Source organism: Malania oleifera, chromosome 11 (assembly GCF_029873635.1).
Source record: "Malania oleifera isolate guangnan ecotype guangnan chromosome 11, ASM2987363v1, whole genome shotgun sequence".
Lineage (NCBI taxonomy): Eukaryota > Viridiplantae > Streptophyta > Magnoliopsida > Santalales > Ximeniaceae > Malania > Malania oleifera.
In genome coordinates this window covers 41,952,119-41,972,266 of record NC_080427.1, presented here as the reverse complement: position 1 = coordinate 41,972,266, position 20,148 = coordinate 41,952,119, and the positions used below count along the sequence as shown (strand labels likewise).

The 20,148-nt window shown below is 35.6% G+C and overlaps 1 protein-coding gene across 1 annotated transcript; it reads right to left on the bottom strand.

Annotated features, from left to right (window-relative positions):
- Positions 1–1,675: 1,675 nt before the first annotated feature.
- Positions 1,676–14,014, bottom strand: LOC131167489 (serine carboxypeptidase-like 45). Its single transcript, XM_058126292.1, has 13 exons — positions 13,939–14,014; positions 13,703–13,803; positions 5,855–6,053; positions 5,490–5,591; positions 4,842–4,937; positions 4,443–4,535; positions 4,258–4,331; positions 3,405–3,659; positions 3,318–3,353; positions 2,735–2,859; positions 2,463–2,555; positions 2,265–2,382; positions 1,676–1,825 (listed from the first exon to the last, which is right to left on the bottom strand). The coding sequence occupies exons 1-13, from the start codon at positions 14,012–14,014 to the stop codon at positions 1,676–1,678; spliced, it is 1,518 nt and encodes a 505-aa protein (XP_057982275.1).
- Between the last annotated feature and the right edge of the window lie 6,134 nt (positions 14,015–20,148).

Sequence of the window (20,148 nt, the reverse complement as noted above, 5' to 3'; positions counted from 1 at the left end):
CAGATGGTGAAGGGCTCATGGTAAAGGGTAATTAGGATTGTGGGAGAGGAAAGTTTTGGAGCGGATTGAGTGGTAATAAAACTTAATCGCAGTCCAGGAGAAGGAAAGACGTTCGCTATTTTAAGTGCGGGAAAATAGGGCACATAAAATCGGAGTGTTTGGAGTGGAAGAAGGGGAAAGCAAAAACTCAAGAGGGTTTGCCAAAATCTACGAATGTAGTAGAAAAAGGAGACTCAAGGAGCATTGATTGTGAGATGCTTTATGTTTCATCAGGTTCAGAATGCCTCACGGATTCTTGGATCCTAGACTCAGGATGTTCTTTTTACATGACGCCCAACAAAGCATGGTTCACCACTTACAAATTGGTGAGTCCTAGTTCCGTTCTAATGGTAAATGATGTGGTCTTCAAAGTTGTCGGAATGGGGGATATCGGGATCAAGATGTATAATGGTGTTGTAAGGATATTATGTGGCGTAAGATGTGTACCTGATCTGCTGAAGAATGTGATTGTGGTTTAAAGGATCGTTCAAGGAGCTCGATATTCAACTAGATGGAGTTCATGTTACCACATACAAGTTCAAGCGTGGCTTGGACTTGGTTACACGTCCAAGTGTTAGACGGAAGGCAGTCTCAATCTACTGGCCTGGGTGGAGCGGTGAGGTTATGCTTTTGAATTTCTCCTAAGTGGTGAATATTCGCCATGGTGGAGATTGTTGGGGATGTGACTCATATTTTGAGTGGGACACATGCACCAGAAAAACATCGTGAAGGGAGGAACAAGAGAGAGGTTTGCCGGATGGCAGGTTTAAGAGCAAACCATTGATGGGTTGGGTGGGTTGGGTGTAATCGTTGACGGTTTTAGGTAGTGCTGCAAGGTACTCTTCTCGGCTTCAAACCGTCAATAGTTTGGCCTAAACTATCGACAGTTACGCTCATAGACCTCACTGATTTTCGAATTGGAGATTAGTAGATTGGGAGTTTTTAGAGGACTTTACTTCGGGGGATCACTACAGAAGTGTTTTAGATTAAGTAGAAGTATTTTGTACGCATTAGATTAGTATTTAATCACTATTATGTAACCCGAGTTTGATAAGTTTTATAAGCTTTATTGTGATAGTGAAAAATAGTTGCTGCTCCCGTGGACATAGGCAATATGCCTAAGCATGTAAATTCTTATGTCTTTGGTTATTGTTTTCGTTGATTCTCATTGTCGAGTGATTACTTGTTTAGTATAGTTCATCATTGAGTGCTTGCCTTGCTTGTTCCACTGATTGTTTAGTGAGTTTGTATTAGGTCTTCCGCTGCACATACTCGACATCAACAATTGGTATCATAGCACCAATCGTACACAACAATTGGTATCAGAGCACCGAATTGTTTACAACAAGTTCCATATTATAATCCTTTGTATATATTTATATATGAGGTGACTGATCTTGGCATGAGAGAGAGAGAGAGAGAGAGAGAGAGAGAGAGAGAGAGAGAGAGAAAGGTCATTACTTAAACATCTTATTTTTAATACGACAATTTATATATATATCGCACACATGCAATGCACGTGCTTGTCTACAAGTAATTATTAGCACCTTATTAATTCAACGCAACAACATAATTCCATGGGTTGGAAATTATTTATACCTTCATCAATTCGATAAACAACTTATATATGATACTATTATGTTGGTAGTGATTTGCCACTTAAAAATACTCTGAATAGCTCTAGTGATCTTTGTGGTTGCGAATATGGAGCTTGGTGAGAGGCTGCTTTAATAGAGGCAAAAGATAAGATATTATCATCACCATAAGCTTGTGTACGCCCACCAACCTAAAAGAGAGAGAAATGAGAAAACACTCAAATCATTTATTGTTCCAATACCATACTAATAGCACTAATACCCCATTTGAATTTTAAAAAGCATACAAAAAGAAAAGAAAATTATGAAAGAGTTTAAATTTTTTTTTCTTATTTGGTCAAGAAAAGCAATTAAAAAAATAAATAAATTTTAATTTGAACAAAATTTCATTCTTAATAGTATTCAATATAAAAAATATAATAAAAATTAATTTTATTTTTATTTTTTTTCCTTAGGAAATTCTAGATTCAAATGGATCGAGTATATATATATACATCATCATTTGTTACTATCAAATTCATCATAAATGAATATATTGTGAAAAATAAAGAAAAAAGAAAAAATAGTGTAAGAGCTAAGAATTATTCTCAAGTATGCATAGATGTGTGCATATCAAGAGAGATGACTGACCTGCCCTCCCACAAACCAACTGCTATATGGCACAGTGGTGTTCAGCCCCAATCCCTTTGCTAAATTATTCACCAAAGTCCTTGTTCCAATTAGTGGGATAAGTGAGTCTTGATCCCCACTGCATGTAAATTTCCCATTTAGAACACAAGGTTAAACAACTTTCTCATACATATATATATATATATATATAAAATATACCTGTAAATTAGGGTTCGGATACCAGACTGAACAAGAGAGCCAACAACACTGGTTACAGATGTCTCTAGATTGTGCATGTCGTATTTTAAAATTCTGCTGTCAAGAGGGCAAATACAAAAGAACCCGAGAAATTAGCTTAATATTGCAATGAAGAGGAAATTCAAAAAAGCTTAATTAAAAATAGCTCTAGGCAAACGTGCATATTTTAGCAACTTTGATGAGGATTAACAATTTGAAGTGCATATGTAGCTATCAATTTAATTATTAATTACTTGCTGCATGAAATCCAACTATTCACTCCAACAAGCTTGGCATGAAGAACCCTTTGCACATCTTTTCGATTTAAATACTTAGCTATCTTATCTTCTATGCATACATCTATGCCTTGTGCATTTTCCTGCATATTCACAAGTGAAAAAAAAGAAAAAAGGAAAGAGAATCATCCACAAGAGTTAGAAAGTAAAAAAGAAGACATATTTTTATAAAATATGTGGGTCTTAGTCATCTCACGTTTGGATGTGGGGTCCACTCTTACCTATATGTGCCCGGGAAAGAATTGAGAGTTCGATCGATATGGTTAATCGCTTAATTAACCGTGTAGAAGATCAAGTGATTTCAATTGAAATTACTGATGAAGATCAGGAGATATTTTGAAAACTTCAAACTTGAACTTGAATATAAATTTAGTAGAAATGAGTCAACTAAATCCAACTGAATTGCCATATTAATCGAACTTGTAACTGATGAATAGAAAGGCGATTAACTCAGTTTTATCTTAATTATGGTTACCTCTAGCCCGGAATTAAGTAGTTGGGAAGACTATTAGGAATGAGCTAGAGGGACAAACTCACAAACCTTGAACCGTTTGGAAAGCAAATGAGCAGCCCTAGACTTCGATGTCGGCAGGGGGAGGTTGAAGACGCCAGAGTATTGAGCGCGAACGTCGGTGGGGAGGCAGACGTCGAGGGTGACGTCGTAGGTGTCCGTGGAGTTTCCGACCTCGTTTATGGACTGAGTGATCACGCCATAGCATTTCCGGGAAAGGCTTCCTGTGATCGCATACTCTCTCATGAACTGCGAAAAGTTACAGTCCGATCGGAAAAGCTCGTACGTGGAATCCGAAATCAGTCCGTGCGACCACCAGAACTCCGCCACGGAATTGAAATCTATCTCGAAGTCCAGCAGAGGATTTCCCAGCTGTCCATGCAATATTCAAAATTAATTAATTAAGTGAAATGGAATGAATTGAATAATAGAGAAATTTAATTAATATAGTTTTTCTTTTATATTTGTATGAGAAAGTTGGAAAATATTCATTGCATTTTTTTCAACTTTCTATTGGAAAATTAAAAAATAATATGAAAATTTTATAATTTACTAAAGAGTTTATTGAAACTTCGGGAAGTATTGAGGATGTATATATATATATATATATATATATATATGCTAGTGGTGGTATGCAATACGAGCATGCGATAAAATGGATCCACGTGGCAGCACCTAATTGGGTTCTGTAGTGTGGGCTACGAGCTTGTGCTGCTCAGTATTTTCCACACAGACATATATGAAGGGGTTCATTTGCGTCGAATGAAATGAGAAGGAAAATAAATATATAATAAAGCAAATAAAAATTTGATTTTATATATTATTAGTAAATATTTAATACTTTTTATTTTAAATCATATTTAATAAATTTTTATTCTTAAAAGTATTTGATATATAGAGAAAATAGAATGAAAATTAAATTTCTTCTTACATAAGAATTAAATCATTTTTTTTTTTTATCTCCACTTACCGCTATTCCCTTCAAATTGAACTTCATGTTAGGGGACTGAACAATGAGCTGTGCAAGTTGTGAAACATAATGACCTACAACAACAAATTAATGCATATATAGATCATGGAGGATTCAAAGAGTAATCATTAATCGAACTGAGAACTATAGTCATATATATAAAAAATATGTATACACACACATACCTGCATAGCTTTCCCCTGTGATATACAAATCTCTACTTCTGTAGTCAGGATATTTGGCAAGCCAACGATCGAGGAATACAAGATTGTCATGTGCTAATTAATTAAAATCAAAGGCAAACCCATAATTAGTGAAACCTCCTAGATGTAAATGTACATTTGATAAAAGAAAATAATTATCGAACAATTTCTAGATGATGGAAAAGTAATTTTTCCCAGAGAAAATATTTGGTCGTAGAGAGATTTCGCTTGAGTTGGGGGCATATGATGAAATAATAAAGGGCTCTCACCCAACGTTGACTTAGATTATTAAAAGTTTAATTGAATGATCTCTACGCTATAGTTCGAATCATATGTGAAAACAAATTTTGACATGTGTCAATTAAAAAGAGAAAAGAACACCTGTTATGTTGTCATTAACTGAGGAATAGAATGATATATTAGTGGAATAAGAGAACCCAACTCCAGCAGGCGACTCCAGGTATAACATATTTGCTTCTGTAGTAAAAAAAATATAATAATAATAATAATTATCAGCACATTTTTATAGTCATAAAAAGAATTAATGCCCGTATAGTAAAAAATAAAAGGAAGAAGACATACAAGAAATGAGTATCTCTTTCCTATTAATTTTTTTCTAGGTTACACAACATCCAACATGTCGAAGCTCACCCGTATCTCATTTTCTTTCTGCACTTGGATCGTGTTAATGAATTAAATTAGTCAATTATTCTACTAATTATCTATGAGAAGTTACTTTTATACCATCTTACTTCTTCTTTTTCTCTTCTCATTGGCATGCCGATGTGTGCGATCTAACACATGCAATTATCGATTCAATATCTATTTTCACTCAATTTGAGAATTAGAACCTAAAACTCGTAATATAAAAGTGAACTCATTAAATTCTAATCGCTAGGTATCCGAGGATTAAGGAACTTAATTTTTCTAGTCATGTTAGGAAATATGACTTAGTGCAAAATTAAACATGGAGTAAGCATCATAATATAAAAGAAAAATAATAAAATAACATAATTTTTAAAAGGGTACCTTTATTCCAACTGTGCTCATTAATAATTAAAGCGTCTCCTCCCGGTTTGAAAGGGCCATTTTCCATGAAAGCTCCTGTTCCAATAGAGGAGCAACCAGGCCCTATGTACACAAAAAAAAACAAAAAAAAACCGAAAACCAAAATGATTTTAACATAATGCAGTTTAGGAGTTTGAATTTCGAGTTTCAAATATAAATTCCTCTGAATTTAGACAAAATAAAGTACAGAATCGTATTAAATTTGCCTAAGTTCACAAATTCAAATTCTAAAAACTATACTCTTAATTACATGCGACCCAAAAATAGTTTTAAAATATAGTTAAAAATATGTGTGTGTATATGTTATTATTTTATACTGTAAATACCTCCATTTAACCAGAGAACTAGAGGCTTGGAAGCCGGGTTCGTCTCTGCTTCGACAAAGTAATAAAAGAGAAATCTGGTCTGCTTGTCATCCACAGTGACGTATCCTGAGTATTGCTGGAAATTGACTCCTGGTTGCCTGGGCAATCTCCCAACCTTATCAGGTCTGTAGAGAGAATGAGACTCTCCCATGAAGCTCATCTGCATCAGACTTGCACATATTAACGTGGCCACCACCTTCCATGGCTCAGACCCTTGCATGCTGAGAGAGAGAGAGAGAGAGAGAGAGAGAGATTTGCATGTATGGTGTGTTAGCTAGCTTCATACTACTTATATATGGAGCTTATGGGTACTGTGAGTATTGTCAAATTGGAAAAACAGCACCAACCAAAGCTAAGCTAGTTATAATGGTTGAGGAAAATTGAAGATGAACCTATGATGACCTAATATAAGATTTGATTTCATCCACTCAATTCAGCTTTAATTTTTTTTCTTTTTTTTTTTTGAAATATTTTTAATTAATTATATATGGTTCATGATCAAGAAAGAACGTGACTTGAAGGTAAGATCTTAACTAATATTTACGAGCCAATTTAATGCAAGTGTTCGATATCTTGACTCTGGTATTTCGAGTAGAGTCCCAATTAGACACATGATTAGCTACATGCCTACACGTGTACTCTCAAGTGTCTAATCACGATAATTATTAGGACATATCAACTGACTCCTCAAATATATATATTTTTCACATAAATAATAAAATTTAAATGACATTTGACTGTGGTAGCTATAATTTTGTTAAATTACTTCATTTGACTATGTCAACGATAACAAAATTTAAGCAATTAATGATCAAGCACTTCATGCTTTTTTTAATTAATTTAATGTTCATCATAAACTAATATTTATTAATTTATTGTTTTTTTTATTAACATGTGTGTTGTTAATGCAAAGTTCGTATCTTTTAAATAGCTTTTGTTGGTAGTGTAATTTTGTTTTTCGGTTAGTGCACACCGTTCAATCCACTAATGAAGCACATTAATTAATTAGTATTATATATATATATATATATATATATATCAAACTGTAGAAGCCAACAACCCAATATTATAATTTTGCTTAAACATTATTTATAATTAGAAAAAACTAATTAGAAGTCTAATATTGCGGGACTTTTTGAAGTGATTAAAGTTTGGTGGACTTCTTTGGTTGACAAAAAATACATCTGGTCAACTATCTTCAATATATTTATAATTTTATCTAGTCAATGGGTTACAAATTATAGAGGTAGTGTCACTTCTTATTTAAGCAATGAATAAGAAAAGTATTATTTTGGAGGCTAATAATCATCTAGGGGTTCAATCACTTTTGAAATAGTCAAAACAAAAATCTTAAATAGGGTTTAGGGTCGTATGTTTTGATATCACAACTTTGGTAGTAATACTTGTATTGGTTTTCAAAAAACTTAGGTCAACTCAACGTGTGTTGACCTTGCAAGTATGCATAGGAAATGAAAAAGAAATAGAATGATGACTACTAAATAATAACAAAAGAACTCTTATTTGTGTAGCATAGTAGATTTATTGTCTCAAAAATCAATTATGGACAATCTTATAAGGCGTGTAGAAATGAACACATGTGGTATACCTTTATGGTACACGACCTTTTGATTAGTATGCACTTACTAAGTGAAGGGGAGGTTGTAGAGATCCAGAAAATAATAATAATAATAAGTAAAAAAAGGAGAATTTGGTTTGGCACAGGCCAAATCATCAACACGGTTTTAGGTGAGCTTAAAAAACCATCAACGATTTTGAATTACCGCAGTCAGGTACGGGTAAAACAGTAAAAATTGGTTTGGTTAAAAACCAAATCATCGACAGTTTTAGGAAACCGTTGATAGTTGTGCTATGGGACAGAACCCTATAAATAGGGCAGCAATTCATTTTTGTTTAGAAATTTAATCTCTCTCTTTCTCCTCTCTCTTACGGCTGCAAAGTTCTGTTTCTCTCTCTTCAATTTCTCTCAAACCATTCGCTTGATTGATGATCAGAAGCCATTTCTAAGGTCTAACAGCGATCCTTATCAATTTAATTGGAGCAGATTAGCTGTTTAGGGGTCCTAGGCACAACTACAAGGTTGAGGTAAGGAAATGAATTATATCTATTGTTTTTAGGATTTAATTGGTCCTAAGAATGTTAAAATGGTATTTATCTTGGGGTTAAGTTGATTAAATTAGGGTATATGGATACAAGGTGTTGTGCGAACGTTGCAGGCATTGTTTAAGGATCCCTGCAAGCATATCTCCAAAAAACTAGTAAGATGAATAAATTATGTCAGGCATTTGGGGAATCAGTTAATTAATTTAAAGCATAAGAAAATGATAATATTGTAAAAGATTTTCTAACGTATCCGGTATTTGAAAATACTGGTTTTGGAATATCATATATTTATCTGTGTAATTACTAAATATGAAATATTACTTAAAATTTGTGTGGCATCAGTATTGGTTTTGTTACCATATATATTTAACATGTGGGAATATTTTATGTTAAAATTGGAGAAAAATTATTTTTCATTACTAATTCTTGAATATTACAGGGGTATGTATATACATGAGAGAATTGAAAATTGGGAAAGTGTATATTTTTCTATATGGAAAGGGTATATTGCTTTAATACTCCCCCTCAAGTTGGAGCATGGAGATTCGTAATGCCCAACTTGCATAATAAATTTTGGAAATGGTCACGACCCAAAGCTTTGGTGAAGATATCGGTAATGTGACTGTGGGTAGGAATATGCTTAGTGAAAAAGAGGTAAGCTCGTAACTTCTCACGAACAATGTGACAATCGATTTCTATATGTTTTGTACGGTCGTGGAAAACTGGATTTTGGGCAATATAAAGAGCTGCTTGGTTGTCACAATATAAGAGCATAGACCGAGAATGTGGTACGCCAAGATCATTTAAAAGAGTTTTGAGCCATGTAAGTTCACACGTAGTGGAAGCAAGTGCATGGTACTCAGCTTCGGCGGAGGAGCGAGACACGGTAGTTTGTTTCTTAGTGCGTCAGGAAATCGGACTAGTGTTCAATTGAATGAAAAAACTAGTGGTGGAGCGGTGAGTGAAGGGACAACTAGCCTAATTCGAATCAAAATAGGCTGAAACTTGAAGAGTGTTGGCAGTAGGAAAAAATAAGCCCTGTCCTGGAGAAGTCTTAATGTAACGAAGAACACGTACAACAACATCATAATGTGGCCTTCTTGGTTGGTGCATAAATTGACTGAGAATGTTGACCGGAAACACAATGTCGGGATGAGTGATGGTGAGATATATCAAACGTCCAACGAGTAGCCGAAACGAGCTTAGATCGGAGAGAAGATCACCATCATTATTATTAAGCTTGAGATTTTGCTCCATGGGAAAGTGGGTAGGACGAGCACCAAGATGACCGCTATTAGTGAGAATGTCAAGAGCATATTTGTGTTGATTAAGAAATAAGCCAGTGGGAGAGCGAACAACTTTGAGGCCAAGGAAATATTTCAATTTGCGAAGATCCTTTAGTTTGAATTTTTGAGCAAACATGACTTTGAAAGTGTTAATGTTGGAGAGATCATTACATGCCATGAGAATGTCATCAACATAAATGAGTATGAAAGTAAAAGACTGACCCTGAGAACGGGTGAAAAGAGAATGGTCGACCCGAGATTTGGTAAAACCCGCAGCGAGTAAAACAGAAGATAATTTAGAGAACCAATTGCGAGAGGCTTGCTTAATACCATAAAGGGATTTCTGAAGACGAAAAACACGAGTCTCCCCCTGTTTGCAATAACTAGGTGGAGGGAGCATATAGACCTCCTCATCGAGGTCACCATGGAGAAAGGCGTTGTTGACGTCCAATTGAAGGATATGCCAATTCCGAGTTGTAGCCACTGCAAGAATACACCTAACAGTAATGAGTTTAGCAACATGAGAAAAAGTGTCATGATAATCCAAACCTTCTACTTGAGTGTAGCCCTTGGCCACCAAGCGAGCTTTGTGTCACTCAATGGATCCATCGGCCCGAAGTTTTGTTTTGAACACCCAATTACAAACAATTGGGTTTTTGCCAGGTGGAAGATGTTGAAGGACCCATGTATGATTAGTTTCTAAGGTTTGGATTTCAAAAGCCATGGCATCATGCCAATGTGGGTGCAACACAGCCTGAGAGTATGAGGTGGGTTTGGGATGTTGGGTCATGACAAAAAGAAAAGTCAAATGTTGATTAGAGAAAAAATTGTTGACCTTATAGGTCAAGCCCGGTTTTGATAATGACAAATACTCCTGTATTTAAGAAATATCTAGTTCATGTGCAGGTCTATATTAGCAGATACATCGATGGCACGTGAAAGCTCAAAACTTGAAGACAAACTTATGTTCTCAATTATAATATTCAGTAGTGAAATTTGTCTGTAATAGTAATTAGGGTATTTGGTTTGTAATAAGCACACACATCACATGTATGGTTTATTTTGTGAGCTCAAACTAATCATAATGCAAAATGACCTTAGAGTGACCTTAGGGTTTTCGGTTGACCGACACCGGACTTTTTGGTGTCTTCAAATTGGACCTCAAGTGACCCTAGGAGACACACATTTACACATATGTTTGATAGGCACTTCATTAGGGTTTGTATGCTTCAAGATTGGACCGAAATGCACACTTTCGGTCGACCAGCACAGTCGGTTCATTTTGGCCTGGTCGAGTGAAACCTCCCTGGGTCAAAATTTTGACTAGCTGGTCGACCGAACCAGTTAGTTCAAAAAGACCTAGTCGACCGAAACCCTCCCTGATCAACATTTTGACCATCTGGTCGACCGAACACTTTTGTTCTCCAACTACCTGATCGACCGGAGGGTCCTCGGGAGAAATCCCAGCGGTTTGGTCGATCGAACGAGCCAGTTCAAATTGGTCTGGTCGAATGAACCTCGGAAAATTAGAAAATCACCCTCTCTTGGTCGACCGAGCCTTTAGTTCAAAAATCCCCTGATTGACCGAACCTTATGAGACTTGGTCGACCGGACCTCTCAGGTTGCACCTAATTTTTTACCACAGTTAAAATTTTTAAACAGGGATAAAATGGGTTAAATGTCATTAAACTTTTCTAACAATTCCTAATAAGTCCCTAATGGTCAAAAATTTTGGTATGTCTATATATACTCCTTCATTTGGGAGAATTAAGTATCGATTAGTAAAAGGATTAAAAATTTCTCTCTCAAGCAAAAATACTCTCTTTTGATTCCTATTGCTCATACTTTCCCTACAAACACTCCAACTTTTCTTCTCAAGTTGAAAATCATTTGTAAGAGCTTTGAGTGTATATTCAAAAAGGTTTTGCTCTCATTGTTTGAAGTGTTTTGAATTAATTTTTCTAACGAGAGCATAACCTAAGTATTCTTAGGAGGCTTTTCTAATAAGCCTATCCTAAGAAGACTTGTTAAACTTCCGAGTGTTACATTCTCATTGCAATAACTTAGGAAGTTTGTATTTGTTTTTGGCTTGCAAAAATACTTTCAAACTTACTCAAATATCTTGTGGTATTCATATTGACATCTTTGTGGAAAGATATTTGTGTTTGATATACTAATCTTTGTGACAATATTTATTCAAGTTCATATCACTTGCTGAATACAAAGATTGCTTAGCTTTTGCAAACCAAGCATATACACTAATTGAAGTGACTGACACATACTACTATTTGAAATATTTGAGACTTGCATGATCTCTTTGTTTAAGCATCTTGATTGAAAACATATTGAAATACAAAGATTGCTAGTAGACACTCTCACGTATGCATTACACTGATAGAAAACATATTTGAGAGTTGAACTATTTAGATCACACTGAGCTTACATTTTAAATCATCTGTGGTGTTTGTGATTGTGCGCATTTGTGGTACAAATTTGCTTTACGTGAAAGCACCCTTATTCTGTACCTTTCGATTGTATATCTAAGAGATTCCAAGCGTGGCCTGAGAGGGCGATAATCCAGTCCGGTAAGGATTGATGTAAATGTTGAGGTCAGCCCTATACTAATTGACCTGGTTAAGGTTGATGTTAGCCCTGTGTTAATTTGACTTGGTTTGTGTAGGTGCTGCTCCATCTGTTTAAGTGAACAAGTTATTGTGATAATCCTTGTGCGGGTTAGCCAAAGCGGGGACGTAGGCAGTTGGCCGAACTTTGATAACATATTTGTGTGTCACCCTGTTCTTTACTGCTTTCTGGTGCTTGTGTAATTGATTAAACTGTTTTATTTAACTTCTGATATTACTTGCACTAGATTGACCATAGGGTTGTGAACATACTGATGTTAGGAGAAACACCTAGGGGATAGATTTTAAAAATACCAATTCACCCCTCTTATTGGGATCACGGTAAAGCTAACAACAATGATAAGATAAAAAAGAGGAGAGACAATGAACTGTACCTGAGGAACATCTTGAAACCTGTGAAGCCGTGAAGAACTATGGTAAAGTAGGGCAGATATAATCAGCTAAGTAAGAGGGATGTGAGACAACTCGTTTGGGCAGAGAAGAGGTGGGTGGATGTGGTGGTGGAGGGAGCAGGGGTGAGGGTGTCGGGGATGATACCAAGGGAGGAGGGGAGAGAGGTAGGGGGCTATGGGTAGGTGTGTAGGAAGGGTGTATATCAAGAATAGGAAGGGGAAGGATGGGAGAAACTGTAGGAGTTGGAGGTACGAGACGATAGAGAAAGATATTTTCTTGAAAAATGACATCGCGGGAGATGAGAATTTTTTTGTTTTCAAGATCGTATACACGATAAGCCTTATGATGAGTAGGATAACCCAAGAAAACACATCGAAGAGCATGAGGAGAGAGTATATCGTGATGTTGGCAAGTGGTTTGGGCATAGCACAAGCACCCAGACACTCGCAAGTGTGTATACAATGGTGGTTTCTAAAAAAGAAGTTCATAAGGGGACTTATGAGTGAGGTTGGGTGAAGGATTGTGATTAATTAAATAGGTGGCTGTGAGAATGCATTCACCCCAAAAGGAAATAGGAAGTTTGGCTTGAAAACGTAAACACTGAGCCGCATTAAGAAGGTAGCAATGTTTACGCTCGACAACACCATTTTGTTAAGGTGTATCCACACATGTGCGCTCGTGAAATATGCCTTGATCATGGAAAAAGGTTTGAAGCGGATGGATAGAAATTCTCGACCATTATAAGTGGGTACATGCTTAACAGTGCAATTGAAATGATTTCTGACCATGACGCAAAATTTTTTAAGGCAAGTGAAAGTATCAGATTTCATGCGCATAAGATAGACCCATGTAGCACGTGAGTAGTCATCCACAATTGTTAAAAAATAATGTGCACTAGAGAATGAATCTGTAGGATAACCACCCCATATGTCACAATAAATCCAATTAAAATAAAATATGCTCTTATGTGTATTCAAGGAAAACGGTAAATGAGTATGCTTTGCTCTAGCATAAACATCACAAGGCAAATGAGGAGAAGAAATATTTAAGGTTTTCATAATACATGAAATGGAAGGGTGACTGAGACGTTGATGCCAAAGAGTAGTGTCAGAAACATGTTGAGAGTGGAAAACTGAGGCGGAGGGGGGTTTATAGTAGTAAAGCTCATTCTGTACTTCACACGTTCCAATCAGCCTCCTCATTGATAGGTCCTGAAAGACACAAAAAGTGGGAAAAAATATTGTAACACAATTGAGATCAGTGGCAAGTTTGCTGATGGATAATAAGTTAAATTTAAATGAAGGCACATAAAGAACATTAGAAAGAGAGAAATTAGAAGAAAATCGCATAGTGCCCGCCTGAGTTACAGGAACAATGTCAGCATTTGGGAGCTTAATGGGGCATGGCTGATTGAGAAGCTGAATGTTATCAAGAGAAGACAAATTAGAAGCCATGTGATCGGAAGCATCTGAATCAAAAATCCATTCAGTATTAGAAAGAGAAGTAGAATGGCAAGAAACAAGGTTAAAAGAAAAATTAGCAGAATTGATGTTCAAGGGCAATAAAAGATCCAAGAGTTGACGGTATTATTTGCTAGTGAAACCAGGGATAACAATATCAGAAGAAGTTGAAGAACCTATGATCATATTTGCCACCATTGAAAAACCAGATGCTGCCATAACATCAGATCAGTTAAGAGGAATCAAACCGCTGAATCGGGTTAGATCCAATCTCTGCGACGGCCAAAAAAATATAAATCTTCAAGTTGATAGCCTTGCTATAAGAACTGAAAGGAAAATGCAACGATTGTTTAATCAGAGAAGCCGAAGGTGCCTTCGGAGTGCCACGTGAGAGCCTTTTCAGGTGGAGATGCGCTTTCTCGCTGATGCTTGTGAAAGATATCGAGGCTTCGACGTTAAGTTATTGTATTGTATTCTGTGAATTTCGGGATTTTGGGAGAAGATAGTCGAGGCTATTGACTGAATGCTACTACTACTGCTCTTGCCAAAGAAGACGACTGCAGATGGAGGAACGCTGGAGATGATCTGCAAATAAGAGAAATTGCCTGAGACAGAGATGTCGGCGGGTTGAACAAACAAAGAAAAGGTCGAACAGAATGCTGAAGAGACAGAGAGAGAACTGAGATGCCTTTCGCCTGCTAGAGAAAGAACAATAATGCAGAACTCCAAGAGGACTGCCGCTGCTGCTTTTGCTAGAAAAAAAATGGAGCTGACGGGAATGACAGCGGAGAAGACGAGAGAAATGAGAGATGCTGCTGGAACTGGGAACATAGAGAGACTGAGAGATATAGCCAGAACTGCAAGACGGAAACAAGAAAGCTGGACTGAATGTTGCGACTGAAAAATGGAATCGAGACTGCGAGTCTGCAAGACTGAACGCCGAAATTGAGAACACTTGAGAACTGAGAGATATGAGTCGAGAGAGAGGTTGAGAAGACTATGAGCATCGGGGAGGAACTAGCCAAACAACAGAACTAAGAAATAGAGATATGAGAGTAGCAACTAAGAGACAACGGCTGCTGAAAACGGAGAGAGATGGGAGTCCGTCGGAGATCTTGTTGGGCGTGCGGCTGGAAGGTAGGCTGAGAGAAAGAGCAGACTATGAACAGAGAGGGCTCGACTGAGAAGGAGGGTCTCGGCGAATGCCATGTTGAGAGAGAGCTGCCCTGTGAGGCCGACGGCGGTGGCAGAGATGGCCGGAGAGGACGAACTGATAGTTGGAGAGACGAGCCATGAAAGACGCACGCAGGAGAAGATGCTGATGAGTCGCGACGACGATACGTTGGGACGGCCGGAGTGTGATCCTGTTGGGTGTGTGCGACGGCGGCGGCAAGTTAAGAAAAACCTAGTTTAAAATCTAGGTTAAAAACCAACTTGTCTTTGATACCATGTTAAAATTGGAGAAAAATTATTTTTCATTACTAATTTTTGAATATTACAGGGGTATATATATACATGAAAGAATTGAAAAATGGGAGAGTGTGTATTTTTCTATATGGAAAGGGTATATTGCTTCTATATGGAAAGGGTATATTGTTTTAATATTTTAAGATGAAATGTGATTTATACTAACAGATATTGTGAAATGATAGAATATGATTTTATATTTACCATGTGGGAATATTTTCTGACAGAATGTGATTTATGTTGGCTTATGGGAATTATTGAAAATACAGACACAATATTTTGATACTGAGAAATGTGATTTATATAGACAAGATATTTTTGATATTGCGATTACTGTGGAAATTCTATAAATGCTATAACTGTCTGTATATCTGTAAAATATTTGTCTATATATATATGTACTATAATTTATAATTTTGTAAAATTTGGTACAACACATCTCTGTGCAAAAATACTATAAATCATAGTATTCTGAAAGACTACATAAATTTTGAATTGTCTTGATATTAATTCATGCCACACAACTAAATAAAAACTCCCTGTATTGAAATCTATATTTTTTGATAATAAAGATAAATTATACCCTATAAATCATATCCAAAAAACACACATATATTACTGATAACATTTCTGAAATTTCTATCATAGCATATTTCCCTTACTTATCTAATTGGGAGGCTGGCCTCCTCTAACTCTCACACCCTTGGCGTACCCAGCCCAAAAATCTGCATTTACATATATAAATTCTCTAGTAAATCAATACACCCATATTTACTGAGATTTCCTATTCATAATTTCTTGAATTATAATTTACCTGGGCTCTCGAACAGATACTTGCTGGAGTCCTCAACCCATAACTATAGGGTCCTAGAACACCCTATTCCTGAAAATATGACACCCCAAATTTATTCCACAAAACACTAGTATATTCTCATAGAATATAAAATCTGACCCCAAATAATACTGGTAATACTGAAAATACCTAAAAATCCACTTACCCAATTTTTATGATGGTTCCGAAACTGCTCAAATTGAATTTTTGCTCTAACTAAGTTGTAGAGAATCTCCCCAGGATCATTGTGGTGGCCTCTGATTGTCGAAGTGGGAAGAATGGGAGGTAGAAATCTAGAGAGAAATGAGAGAAATCCGTTTGAGAGAGAGAGAGAGAGAGAGAGAGAGAGAGAGAGATTTTTCGCTAAAAACCCATTTCCTGCATATTTATAGGTGGCTGGCCACGTGGCCTCGTCGATGAGTCCATGAAGGCGGTTAGTCGAGGAAGACGGTGCCCTCGTCGATAAAATTCTGGTCCTGAAAATAGCCTCTTGGTAAATTCTCGTTGACGAGACACGCGTCCACGTCGACAAGCCTAAGAAGACGATTCCTCGACGAACACGTTTCCCTTTTCTTTCCTTTTCTTATTGTTTAATTACTATAAATTCTCCGAGTCTCTACATGACATATGACCACTAAGTCAATAAAATTTTCAAACATTAGATAGGTCAAAATATAGAGGTCTATTCCAACATCATGCTTAAGAACCAGGAGATGGTCGAACTCATTTTGGATATAGAACACTCTAATGCCTAAGGAAGTATCAAATGAGTCTCAATTTGACAAAAAATTATGATTAGATTTTTAGGAATTCCTTTGGTTCATAATAACTTAAAGGAGAATTAATAAAGCCAAACCAACAATTACATATGAGCTTTAGTGGAGATGATCTTCCCAAAAACCCTTAGGAAGATGTAGAGGTTGATTGGCATAGTTGCCTCCTCAAGTTAGTTTGTTTTAAAATCAGTGACGAGCTCTCCTATTCTTTGCAAAACATTAGATTTACACTGGTCGTGCAAGTTTTAATTAGTAGGAATCTGATTACCTAAATAGCTACTTAGGAAGTTAGGATCACCTTCACTTCTTACATGAAACAAAAGTAGGGGGTGAACTATTCTTTCTTACTTGTCTATTCTTGATTCGGTTCTAAGTTTAGTGCTCTTGAGAAAATAGGGTAAAGTTTAGAGTCGGTTTATCATGTATTAGCAAAGTCATCAAAAAACTTGACGAAAGGTATTCTCAACCTTAAAAGTTCGACTATGCACTTCTAATTTTAGCCCAAAATTTTTGTTTGTCTATAGGAGCATATGATGATAATCTTGGTTGATAGTTTGTTAAGCATATTATATAAAAGGCAGATACCAGCTCACCGTATCTAACGAAGCTATAAATAGGGTTTAGCAAATCCAACATTAACCTAAGCCTAGGCTTGACACTAAGGCCTAGGTTCAAGTATAATTTAGAGTGCACAATGCCTCTAGATGAGTAACAAAATGGCTATAATGACTTTTCCTTGTAAATAAATTTTCTAGGAAGAAAGAGATTAAAGTAGATCTAATTTTGATGTCTCTATGTGGATCCTCATTTTTTGTTCCTAGAGCTTGATGCAAACTTTCTTGATGACTAATGCTATAATCCAATCCACATATACATTAGGCTCTCTCTCTCTCTCTCTCTCTCTCTCTCTCTCTCTCTCTCTCTATTCTTTCTTCATATTCACTCTCAATTCCTTTTCCCTTATGCTTTTGTATTTATTTTTAACTATTTCCCTCTCATTGTCGTATCTCCTATTTTTCTATTTACTTGTTTCTATTTATTTTGATATGTCTATACTCTTTTGTGCCTTTACCTTTTCTTTCCTATTTTTACTTTTTTATTTGTCTTATTAATGCTCTATTTTATCTCATTGCCCTCTCTCTCTCTCTCTCTCTCTCTCTCTCTCTCTCTCTCACACACACACACACACACACACACACACACACACACACACATTGGTATACTGTTAGAAAATCAGAGGCTAAGAAGATTATCCAAGAAATAAGGCTTGTCTACAATACACCAAGAGCTGCTTTATACAAGGTTATTTACTCATTCCCTACTTGAGGTGTTTGCATCTAGCATGCATAAGAAAGTCTGTTCGGACCTTAGTGAGCACTTAATAGAGTGCAAATTAAGGTTGATCATATCAAGCCAGGATCTCCCGGATTAAAACAAGAAATGCAGAAAATTCAATAGATTAATTAGCTAACCCTCATGTAGGCTGACAACTTATTTGTACAAAATCCAATTAGATGCCATCAGTGCAATTTAATCAATAGATCCAACAAATGCAACTAGTAAAGTCTTTAATGACAAAAATTGTTTGGACTACCATTTACAGCCAAGAATGGAGTAGTGAGGAACACATGTGCAATGAATTAAGGAATTGGAGTTAGAGTAGATCAAAGATTCCATCTTAGAATTATGGAAACACTCAAGCTTTTGATAGGTATCATAACAGCATTTAATCATCATAAAGGTGACTATAAAAGAAATTTTATTTAGCGAAAATAGATTATAATTTGTTTTCTTAGTTTATAAGATAAAATAAAATAAATTTCACAATAAGATATCAATATAGCATCTATTATGTTGGACAATGAAGAAATTATCAAATTTCATGTCTAAATTTCACTTCAAAAAATAGTTTGAATGAATGGTTTTAATTTTTGCCAATTACACTAATGATTTTTTCCTCGGGAGTTAATTGTCAGTTTATTAGTTACCTCTGCGACACTTATGCTGGGTTTGGAAGCATGGATTTCAGACCTTAGATTCGGATTTTGGCAAATTTAAAAAAATTTAAATACAACTTTATATTACCTCTTATCCAAATCTAATACAAATTCAAATCCAAGGTTTTTCCAAACATAATAGATACTATATTTGTGTTTGATCTAGTTAGTATCAAACTCAAGATGTTTGAGTTGATGGATTGCTCTCTAATGCTTCTCCTTATTTTTATTTTAATATCAATATATGAGAGAATATAATTTTTTAGAACATTTTGGGAGGGCAAAGCAGATAATTTGAAATTATTTTATACTTTAATGTAGGCCCAAACTCTTCTTTCAATTTTCATTGGGAAGAATTAATTAATTTATATGTTTTTTGATATCTAAGGAAGGTTTTTGGTGAGGTTTGAACTTAATATAACTTAATACCAAATGATCAACACAAATTAACGATTTAAAGTGCAAGAATATAACAAAGTAGAGAAGTAAAGAAATTATGAGAGAGAGACAACACATGTAAATTTACATGGTTAGACCATAAAGTCTACATTATGGGAGCTACAATATGTTAATATCCTATATAAGCACAGAGAGTACAAAAGACTTTTAGATGCATGAGACTCTCATTCACCCGAAGCATCAATTACAACCATAATTCATAAAAAGAACTTAGAAAAAAGATGTTGCCAAACTCAAAGAAACCCTAAACAACTCTATAGAGGGTTTCAAAAAAGCTCACACAAGATCCTAACAAATTGCATGAGATATACTATTGACATTGACACTATGAAGCCATTTTCTTGAGAATCAGTTGATCTAATCAAATGAGTCAGCAATTCTGGTAGAATTGAATGGGCATATGGTAGACCCTCTCTCCCATTCGAATAAAATGAGATGATATTTTTTGCTACTTGGTTATTCCAAAATAATATTTTATTACATGAATACAAGCTAAATTTTATAATTAAACTAATTTTGATGATGACATCCATGGTTGTATTTGAATTTGAAAATATAGGATCTTGGTGGATTTTCTAGTTGACTTTGAGGTCAAGATCATTTTCAAAGGTTGTTGAATATTAAGAAGTAAAATCGAAAGAAAATAATTTAATTATAATTTTTTGATTGAATTAGAAATATTTTTATAATTGATTGGAAAACATGTCCTTTTAATTAGTCAACTATATGTCTCATGTGGCTTGGAAGAAAATAAATAGGAAATAATGTTCTTTTAGAATCTATTTAACTAGATGTGTTTATTTTAGATAGTAGGGTGAAAAT